Genomic DNA, 11,321 nt, shown 5'->3' on the forward strand with positions numbered 1-11,321 from the left:
CAGCTTCATGTCTTCTGCAAATATGATAAACAGACCTTATTTCATCATCCAACTCACTAATGAAAACACTAAATATCCCTAAACCTAGGACAGACTGGTCAAATCCCCACTGAGTGGCTCCCTCTACTTTGATAGCAAACCACTCTGATCACAGCTCTGTAACCAACAAAAGTAGTCACTAATATCCTCTAGACTGTTTTCCTTAGCTTACACAGAGGAGTATCACCTCAGACAATGTCAAAACTCTTTCTGGAGTCAAGATTTATGATACATGTTTCTTTTCCTAATGTGTTGTAGTAGGAAATCAGATTAATATGCTTTTGTACATACCTGGTAGACTCATACTGGCTGGTAGTCAAAGGTACTCATCTTCTGTAGGCTTATCATCTGATTGTTTGCTCTAGTATTTTTCTGAGGTGGATATTAACATGACCGAGTTGTTTTTTGTTTGTTTGTTTGTTTGTTTGTTTGTTTTAATTCCTTGTTCCTCCATTTTCTCCATATATGTGTCTCCTTGTATATCTTTTCTTACATTGACCATGTTTCCTCCTTTGGTACTTCTCTCTCATCTTTCCCTGGGCCAACTGAGATTTTGTGATTCAGTTCTTCAGTGACCTGTGCTGAAGTTCATAAGCTTCATCTAATTTGAAAACATATGATTATCTAGCTGGTTTCTAACTATGTAATTCAGTGGTTTCAGCAACCGTGACAATTTGCTGCATCTCACTCCAGCTCTAATAAACAAAGCAAACACTACATCAGTGATGGCACTGACATCAATGGAAGTTGTTCTCTTGCCCAAACTAAGCTCCTTGTATTTCTGTAACCAGCCACAGAGCCTGAAGCAAGAGAATCCTGCATTTCCCAAATAACTTTAGAAACAGTCCTATGGGGTAACTTAAAATTCTAGCTTTGAGGAGGCTTAAGATTTTTCTTTTCACTCCCTTTTCTCTGGTTGCTAAGAGAGGTAAGTATCAACCTGCTCCTGAGACAGCTTTTTCTGGCAAGCACTCTATTGGAGATGGAGTGAAAAACCAGCTGCAATTCTCACTGCCTTATCAGCACACCTGCCTATGCAGGGTGTTCTGGCACCGAAGCAATCCCAGGTTTGCTGGAATTCTCACCAAGGGACCCTTTCATAACCTTAAGTTGATTTCCGACTTGTTGGTGTAATTGTTGCTGCCGGGTCGCTGGATGTATTTTCTCCACTTGCACCTTGAAAGAGAGAGGATGGCTTGCTGGAAGGCACCTCCGATCACGACGTAAAGGAGAAGGTTACCACATGTGTTGAGAGCAGCCAGTGGCCGGGAGATGATATAGGCGGCGTGGATTTGCTTCTCCACGTGGCAGTTGGCCATACAAAACCGCAGTTCAAGCCGAGCTATCCGAAAAACATGGAAGGGGAGGAAGCACATGTAGAAGACCACCAAGAGGACAATGGCGAGCCGGCGAGCCTTCTGTTTGTAGCCAGCCCGTGCCTGGAGCCCGGTGGCCAAGGTGCAAATAATGAACGCATAGCACAGAGTCACCGTCAGCAGGGGCAAGAAGAAGGCTAGGCTGGTCAGCAGCCAGTTATACCACCGGATTGTGCCCAGGTTTTCAGAGCTGGTAAGGTCAAGGCATAAGGACCTGTTTTCCTCCTCTTTTGAGGAGATCAAGAAGTTGACGGGGATGACAGCTGCAAGCGAGATCATCCAAATGGCTGCACAGGCCACCGCTGTCCAACGCTTCCTTTGGACGTGGAAGAACTTCATCGGGTGGACAATCACCATGTAGCGGAAGATGCTGAAGCACGTGAGGAAGAGGATGCTGCTGTACAGGTTGAAGTGGAAGCCGAAGCGGATGAACTTGCACATGAACTCACCAAAGATCCAGTGCTCCCCACTGGCATAGTAGTGTATGAGGAAGGGGAGGCTGGTTAGGTACAGCAGGTCTGTGAGTGCCAGGTTCATCATGATGATGGTGCTGCTCTTCCAAGGCCTCATCTTGAAGCTGTAAACACAGATGGCGATGACATTTCCTGGAAAGCCCACCAGGAAGATGATGCTGTACATAATGGGGAGGTACAAAGTCTTCAGAGTAGCTTCCACGTCAGTGCAGTTGGGAAAATCACCTGTAGTGGGCTGCCAGGAGGTGGGGCTGGCTAAGTTTTCACCAGTTGTGTTCATGTTTTTTCCTTAATGCTTAAAGAAGAGAGAAATGGTTAGTGTTCACTGATGGGTAAGACCCTGTACCAGCCCATTAAAACCAACAAATAGCCAGGTCTTTCCTTTCAAGTTGCCATCACTGCCACTCTTTAAGTGCCTTTATTGAATATGAAATGGTCTTGCTTCTTTGGTGAGAAATAATCCTGATATATAGACCTTTTATTCATAGCTATTTAGAGATAGATACAATTTTTATTTTAAAATGTGTATTCTCAAGGGAGGCTCTGCACAAGCACAATATAGCTAAAATGTGAAGGACTCCCAGCAGCACAGTAAGTGGTGTGTGTTCCCCAGTACACTGGGTTCACTTTCTGTTCTCATTTGGGGTCAAGTGCAGCAGAAGGAAAGACTGCTTGTGGTGTGCCATTGACCAGAAGCATAGAGAGGAATGTCCAGAATGTTACTGCTCCATAAAAGCTATTCACATCCTTGCTAATTAACTGGAAAGCAGAGCAAATATTGAAATGTTTGCATATTCTTTTTGACTCTGTAGTTACGTAATGTTTTTCTTTCCACTTCTTGAAAATAGCTGATACAGAAATATTTCATTTTTTTTTAAATTCATTAACAAGATTAATATCTCAAAGAAATTGCAATATTTTTAGGCTTTCCATTAGCTGCTATGTCTATTCCCATATATATATATATATATATATATATATATATATATATAAATGGTGTGTTTCTTAGACAGTAGTCTCAGTATTTTTCTGAAACATCAGAATAAACACATCCAACCTAGCAAAGCAGCCATTCTGAAGATACATTCTGGGACTTGAGCAGGATTCAAGGGATGTAAAGATAGTCTGCTACATAGTACCTCTCCAGTAGAAAATACAGGGCTACTGAAGCACCTAGGAAATAACTGCTAATATTGTGCCCAGTAAATGTAATTGTTTGAATGCCTGTTTTCTTTTAAAGATGTTTAGATGGGAGAAAATTGAATAAATCTCTACTGTAATTATTTCCTGATGTAGGCAACCTCTTACGGGATGGTGCACATCCTAAAATCACTCTGGCCTTTGACTATTAAAAGGGATCCTACTTAATCATCACTTCCATTACTTGTTCCACTCTGAATTTTCTGTATGTGACTTCTACCCTCATTCATTTGTGAGATCTCGCAGAGACAGATTGCAGGATTTTAATTCAAATTTGTGTGGAACATTTGGTTCAAATGCATTTAAAATTCTTTAAAAACTGAAGCTGGAGCTTGAGGAGATGCATGCCAAACATTGGCATTTATTTATAAAGAACAAAGCAGCTTCAAACCTCCTCTCATGGCGGGGGATAGTGCAGGGGAAGGTTTGGGTAAATTCATGGCTCAAATTCAGGTTTGAAGCAATTTCCACACTAGTGCTTTCCAGGCTGGCATCCCAGTCCCATCCAGCCATGTGAGAAGAACAAGTGAGCAAAGCCAGTGCTGTCTGTGAGCCCCTGTGACACCCTGAGTAGAGAGATGCACTCTGTGTAGGGGAAGGAGAGGGTGATGCACAAAACAAAGCCAATTTGAAGAAATGCAGTGACACCATTGTCCCCCAAACCAGCCTGAAGCTGGTATGGCTAATGTTTAACCAGATTAGCAGTAAAGGCCCCATCCTGCAGCAGCAGGCTGTGGCGTGCTGTCTCCCCAGGAAGCATGAGCCCTGCACACCCTGCGGTGTTTACAGTGCACAGCTATTAACCGAGCTGAAGGGCATGGCTGGGTGCTGCTCCCTGCAACATTATGCTTTCTTTGTGGATTTGTAGGATTAACATTTTGTCAGCAGCTTTTTTTTTTCCTGCCTAGCAGTGCGCTGCTGCTGCAAACGCATAGGGCAAATACCTACAACCATCAAAGGGCACAATTACAGCACTCAGCCACTGCAGTCCCTAATGACCACCTCCCCAGCAGTTTTCAGAGCCATCCCTTTTGCTATGGGTGAGGTATCTGACAGGGAAAGGTTTGGGTCACAGGCCAGGCCACCCCCAGGCTGGTTAAGGACACCCAGGGTGGGGACAAGTATTACAAGAAAAGCACTGCAGGAGATCATTTCCGAACCGCGCTGAGATTACACTCAACACAACAGGTTGCCAGTGACCGGTGAGAGGAGACAGCGAGTCTTTGCTGTTGGCCTTATTATTTTGCTGTCTGAATTACAAATAGAATTTAGACAAAACTTAAATCTAATTAAGCAGCAGTTTGTGCTGTGGCAGATTTTATCACACTAAGTAATTGGCTGTAATGGGACTTCTGCAGCCTAAGCTGAGGGCAAATGATATATGCTGTAGACACATAATGAACTTTAAATAAATTATCCAAGAGCAGAACTCAAAATAAAAGGGAACTAGATTATTGAAATAGAAACTCTCTCTCAGTCTTAACAGTGGAGCCACTGCTCCGTTACATGGTACTCTTTACTGTAACCAATTGATTGGAGTCACTTTAAAAAATGTTGTGATTGCATGTCTTTAATTGCAGTCACGTATAAGGGAAACTTGTCTGCTCCTGCATTGTGATAATTTAATTAGAGCCTGCTGGAAATAAAAGCCAAATGGCTGCAGCCATGGCAAAGTAACCTAATGCCTGTAATTGGACTATATTTCACACAGATGTGTTGCTGAATAAATTAAATGGGATTTGGCTCACGCTGTTTGACTCCTCCACTGGCTGGGATCTGAAAGTCACAAATTACATATTTAAGGATGAAGATGTGAGTCCTCCTTCCCTTGGTCTGTATAACTCAGTGAGGTACCTCCATATGGAAAGAGTATGTGGATTTCACTTGAGCTTTGGAGGCATTCCAGATAAGTTTAATTTGTTCCATGCTTTCATCACCCTCTAACCCTTTGCTTGTCTCCCTCTGCTCTGTCCTCTGTCCAAGTTCATGCTTTTAAATCAAAATACATGTTTTACCTGTAAATCCTCGGCACGATCTCTTCTTTTCTTCATAGCTGGGTCCTTAAATATCCTACTCCAGCTGGCAGAGTATGCTTGTAAATGCATCGGTCTGGTGCAGTGGGGCTGTCTGCAGGGCTACAGCAAATCCCCCTGGCTAAGGGGTGGGTTGTGGAAAGGCTCTGCCTCTGTTCCCAGGTCTCTGCCAGGTGAAGGCAGCATGGGAAGCTCTGACCCCTCAAGCCTGTGTGCAAGCTGGCTGTCACGTCCCCATGTCTGCTGTCCTCTGCTGCCTGCACAGGATGCAGGGACCTGCCCTGAGCCTATGAGCACATCAGTCGGGACTGCCTGTAACCTGTCTGGTGTGGCTGGAGCGGTTTGTTTTGGGTGCTTCCAGACCTCTTGGAGGGAGGCAGCCTGGGTGGAGAAAAGGAACAGTGCTGCAGAGCCCACATGAAGGAGTATCTACTCCCTGGTCCCAGAATAGGTGGGATATATGGGGAGAGAAGGAGGGAGAGCAGGAGTTTGAGCTGGCAGGAGATGCCCAGAAGAGATCTTGGTGGATGCTGAAAGCAGGACCAAGCCCTGGCCTTCCAAAAAGGGTGAAGCTGCTCTTGTTCCCCAACCTGGGAGCTTGGTGGGATCAGCTGCCTCTCCTGCAGGGAGGGACCTGAGAGAAGAGTAGGGATTGTGCAAGCTGCGCACAAGCAGTATCTTGCAGCTGGGAGAGGTGTCCAAGACCACATGTAGTTGCTCCAGGTATGCTTGTGGGGGCAACCCAGCTGGAGGAGGGCTGTGCTGGGGAAAAGGATTGCAGGACCAGCAGACAACTGTCCTGCCAGAACCATGCCACAGGGGTAATAGACATTTCTGCTGGCAGGACTTGTCCAGGGGGTCATCAGAGGAATGAAGAAGCCTAGGAAGGAAGTCAAAGTCTCATTGTTTGCAAAAATACACAGCCTGCTGTGAGGTCTGGAGCATGTTAAAGGTCCCAACTATCCAGGCAATAAAGCAGAAGAAAGATGTGTACTTCCCTTAACATAGTGGCTGACCCTCAAGAAGGGGTTATCAGAAATCTCTTCTCCCTTTTGAGAAGCAGGAAGGGCACAACTTCTAGGGCACCCTAGGACAAGTGTTTTACTTCTTGTATGTTGAACTGAAAGGAGCATGGGCTTGCCCAGAAGTGCCAGGTTGATTACAGTGTAGGAGGAGATAAAGATTTTATGGGATGACTTATCTTTCTGGTGTGGTGCTACCTGAGACTATGACATTTCCTGCAGGGTCAGTACTTACACATTTTGCTTGATCTCTTTCCCCTTACTTTAAGATTGCTTTTGTTTCTTGGAATAACTGCACTCCATCAAATGTCATCTTGTTTAAAGCAGTGATCATTGCTCTAGTTTCATATTTCTCTCTCTCTTTTTCCCTTTCCCTGAAGGGGGGGGAAAAAACTTTCAAAAGTCTAAGCATTCCAGATTTGATTTTGAATTAAATATTTGCAAACTTATGTGAACAGGTAGGAAAGTTATTATCTTGAGAGGGAAATGTTTAGATGAGGCTGAAAAGATCTTGAATGTTTTCCAACATTGAGCTTAATTTCAGATCTGGAAGCATTGCTCATTTGAAGCTATTATTTACTTTCTCATGGTGATAAGAGACGTGAACTTGGAAGCACAAGCAATTATGTACTGCATAATGTAATGGTGAATCAGGGCTGAAATTACTTAGCAAATACTACATTTTGAATGGTTGCATAATTGTCCTGTTTCTTTACCTTTATACAATGCTTTCAGTATATGATACCTTCACATGAATGACTTTCAGCTTACTGGTCATACATAACTCCATTATTCTTTCTAGTGTAAGTCTGGCCACATCAGCCGTGAATGTGAATGTCAATTTTGGATTCCTAAATACAAACATTCAGAAATAAACTGTCAGTTGTCAACATATCCCTGAGTTCCTATGAACCATTATTGTTCTTCTATTATAGAAAGAGTTGAAACCACTTTTTATTATGTAACTAGCTGATCCATGATAGTAATTTCATTACTATATATCATGGAAACTATTTTGTAAAATGCAGATAAGCACTTTGCAAAGGGGACTCAGGGAGACACCAGGGGCATGCAGTTCAGTGTTCTCAGGACTGTTCTCTGTATCCCTACACATACAGATAAAGGACTTTCTGTGCTTTATTAAGATATATATATATGTGTGTACATATATATATATATTAATTTATATAGTAGATAAAGGATGCCAAGTTCATTGCTCAGTATTTTTATTTTTTTAATTGTTTGATATTTTGATTTTTGATATTTTGTCTGTTCTTGTATAGTATATTTGAGTAAGAGTGGGAATTGCTGTAGCATTATGATTCAGGCTATATTCAACTGGATCACTTCTTGAATACTGTATTTCAAGCTTAGTGTTTGTACTTCAGGGAGATTTTGAAAAGTTGTGAGGAGCTGGAAAAGAGCTTTGGGAATGAGTGGGAGATGTGGCATATCTAGAGAGACTTTTGAGGCTTTAGGGATTTGCTCTGGTTGGTTTATACAAAAGCAGGTTTAAACGGGAATGGATGACAGCCATGCTCACATCCATGGGAAGAGACTCCTGGCATTGGTGTAGTTTGTGGCATTGGTGGCAGTGCCAATCCAGGCTGACAGTAAAGCACAAGTATTTCTTGGTGAGGGTGGCTAGCTACTAAAACAAATCCTCTTAGTAGTATGGTCGATTCTTCAACTATTGGAATTTTTAACTCAACATCAAGAGTTTTGTGCATAAATATTGGTACAGTTGCAGAGCAGGGTGAGATGATACCATCATGCAAATTCATGGGAGAGTTTCACAGGTTTCGGAGGATAGAAGAAACTCTAGAAAACACAATCTGATTCTTGTATATACCCATTGCCATCAGTTTTTGCTTAGAATTTCCAGTAACTTCTGTTTGGCAGCGTGGGTGTTTGCTTGTTTCTTTTTTGTTGATTTTTGTTTGTTTTTAATAAAAGGCAATCTTGATTTGGAGAGAGAAGGAAAATCCTCTTATTCTTTTGATAGATTGTTCTAATGGTGAATCATGCCCACAGTTGAAATCAAGTGCTTAGGTTTTTATATGACTCTCTCTAGCTTCTGCTTTCAGACTTTTACCTTCATGCCTTTATCTGCTATAAGTAGGCCATTTAGCAATGGCTGTATTGCTTTTTGTTGAAGGATATAAACATTGTAACCCAATCACCTTTCATATATCTTCCTTATTAGGTAGCTTTAGATCATCCCACCATACACCTGAGCTTCTCTAGCCTATTCTCTTTTCCTTCCTATCAGCCTTGTTAGGTAGAGCATGAGGCCCTCTAACCTTCATCCCATATTTCTGCGTCTTGGGCAACGTGGTTGGAGCCATGTCTCTTCCTGTGATACCAGACTTCCAGAAATCCCAGGCATCCCTGGTGTGCAAGCACAAGTCTGCTCTGCCTTGGGATACTGTCAGCCACACCATAGGATACTGCAGAGAGGTGTCAGAGGTGGCCTCTTGACCCCACAAGCCCTAGTGTGCTCCTGCAGCAGTCAGGAAATCCTCCCTGTGTTTGGGGGCTCTCTGTCCCTTCATCCACTGATCTCATTCATATTTCTTATTTCTATGACTAGAGTGCCAAGTGGTGACTGTGGGCATCCTGCCAGAGGGAGGGAGGAAAGGAGAGATGGCTATTGTATGCCTGTCCTCTCAAAAATCCCAGAAATTGAGAAAATCTTTGTCTTCCTGCCATGGCAGGAAGACCAGAATGTAAATAGCTGTCCTGTGTTAGGAAACCACTGCCAAGGGTGAGAAAGGCAGAGGGAAGACAGATCACAATGAACGGAGTCAAAGGATCAAAAAATTTATTCTGCTGCTGCATCAGCAACAGTGAGGAATGAATTATTCTGCCCACTTTTATCTTACAGAGCAGTGAAATCATGTAGCATCGCAACCTCTGTCACGCAGTGCCAGTGAGGAAATCCCCCATGACATAGGCCTTGTCAAAGCATCTCTCCTGCTTTTCAGGTATGTATGCTGAGCTACGTTGTCTTTGTCTTGTGTCCAAAACATGCCATGGTGAAATTGCTTAAGGTGATCCAGTCATCATCCGTCGCCTTCTGCTCCCATAAAATATCAGGGATCACCTGCTGTCTCGTCCAGGAAAATCTAATTGTTTCTCTGTGAAAAGTTCTTGTTTCTTTTGTTTTGTTTAATAATTTAGTTAGCTTGGATCATTTGCTCAAATTTAGATTTTCTTTAGCATATATTTATACATGAATTCCACATAATCCAACATGCAATTTCCCTATATACAGTTATGAACCATTTTTGTCCTGTTACAAGAATTTTGTGAAATAGCCATGATTATTTATTTATTTTCAGGGGGGAGAGGAGGTGTGGAAGAGTGGGAAGGGAGTCCCTTTTACTTGAAGGCTTCACAGATGTTATTTATCTATCTTGCAATATTTCATGTTGACTGAGAGGGAAATTTTCAGAAGTGTTCTGGGCATTAATAAAGGTTGGATATTAATTGCCATTGATTCTTCTAATAAATCTCTCCTCCTGACTTCACTGGCTGCATGCATCCTTCCTCCTGTGTTGGCCCCCGCTGTCTCTTTTTCCAACAAAGAATTTTCATACTTTCATTGGAGACATTTTAAAGGCCTTCCACTAAAACGTGTTCATTGATTTTGTTATCAAGGTGATTTAAAAACACGCCCAACGCACTTGTAAATTTTTGTTCACATCCACAGCTTTTCCCTTGGGCAAAACTTTCCTTTTCCTTTGGCTCTGCATAAAATTCCCAGATTGCAGCTCTCTTGTAAAAGCTCTGCTGCAAGCTGCTCTGTGGCAATTTTTGCCACTCCAGCACCTACACCACCCATTCTTCTGACCATACATCCCCCTTTTGTCCACTGTATGCTTCCTTCCTGCACTCAGTGGAGCACCAGACTGCCAAAACTTGATGCCAGTGCCTCTGTTTTTCTCTTGGTATGACATGTTTCTCCCCATGGGAAAAGTGGTGTGCCTGCAGGACATAGCAGGGCAGATAGATGCATGCTGGATGGATCCACACCCTTCCTGGGCATGGCAGCCTTGTAAGCCAGACATGTGTACTCCAAAGATGTACACCCCTTCTCGACCTATTTCCCTATGTGTTTTAAAGCTGTTTACTGGAGTGAAAATAAATAATGCCAGAAATACCTGTGGAAGCTTGCATGACAAGATGAGTAATTGGTACATTAGTCTTTGGTATGCTTTATTTGTAGCACTTTTTCTTTATTTAAGATCGGTGGGATTGTAGTGCTATGGCAAATTAGGCCACTACTGCAGAACATATTTCAGGGATGGGTTACCTCATATATCCCACTTGGGCACTGACTGTGTCTTAACTAAAAGTTCATGCTTCTGAGTTTAATTCTCTTCTTTCATTTCAATTTTCAAGGGTTTATTTTTTTCAACCTCTCCTATGACATTGAGGAATTCCCTCTCCTTCATTGTTTGTGCTACACCCTGCTGAGGATTTCTCTTATCTTTCAGGGTGGGTGTTACTGGCAGACCATTCTGCAGCTCACTGTGAAGTTATTTCCTCATTCCCCTTCCCTTTATTGGGTTGTGGTGTGAGTTGCCTACTCGCACAGTTCTCGATAGGGAAGCACCCTATTGCTTTTCTTCAGCTGCAGAGGTCCTGTTTAGGCAAAACAAGACCAGGGCAAGAAGGAGAGCGTGGCGGCAAGCAGAGGGGCAGGGAACTGAGGCATGGAGCTGGCTGGGAAGTGAGGAAGATAAGGCTCAGGAAGCTCAAGAAGGCAAGTATTGCTATGGATCACATTTGCCCTTATGTCCTCTGGCAGGAGGACAGGAATGAAACTCTTGCATATGATGCACTTGTCCAACACAGAAGCCAGTTACCCAAACACCGAGCATACTCAGTGAAGAGCAAATGATGGTAAAGGTCTAGGTGTGGTGGTCACCTCTTGTCAAGCATTTCTCAATCCTAAACAGTGCCTGAGTCAGTGTGCTGGCATCTGCAGATTGCGTGCTTGGCTGGCCCACGGGCACGCTGCTGGTGTTCACAAAGGGCTGTGTTTTCCCTTATTCCCTCTGTTGCTGACTTCTTGCAGTTCAAAACCAAAAATGTCATCCAGTCAAACTCTGTGGGAAGAAGAATTTGCAGAGCACAGTAAGGGAATATAATGAGAAACCTTTTCTCCTT

General features: G+C 43.1%; 1 protein-coding gene and 1 long non-coding RNA gene across 2 annotated transcripts; one reads left to right on the forward strand and one right to left on the reverse strand.

The window, feature by feature from the left end:
• Positions 1-463: 463 nt before the first annotated feature.
• Positions 464-5,832, reverse strand: LOC137854140 (2-oxoglutarate receptor 1-like). The gene is made up of 2 exons (XM_068677212.1): positions 5,104-5,832; positions 464-2,183 (listed from the first exon to the last, which is right to left on the reverse strand). Exon 2 carries the CDS (start codon positions 2,166-2,168, stop codon positions 1,137-1,139), a length of 1,032 nt encoding a protein of 343 aa, XP_068533313.1. The 5' UTR covers positions 2,169-2,183; positions 5,104-5,832; the 3' UTR covers positions 464-1,136.
• Positions 4,779-11,038, forward strand: LOC137854149 (uncharacterized). Its single transcript, XR_011094982.1, has 4 exons — positions 4,779-4,900; positions 9,031-9,130; positions 10,551-10,646; positions 10,783-11,038. It is a non-coding gene; the product is annotated as an uncharacterized lncRNA (long non-coding RNA).
• Positions 11,039-11,321: the final 283 nt, after the last annotated feature.

This window comes from Anas acuta, chromosome 1 (genome assembly GCF_963932015.1).
Source record: "Anas acuta chromosome 1, bAnaAcu1.1, whole genome shotgun sequence".
Taxonomy (NCBI): Eukaryota; Metazoa; Chordata; class Aves; order Anseriformes; family Anatidae; genus Anas; species Anas acuta.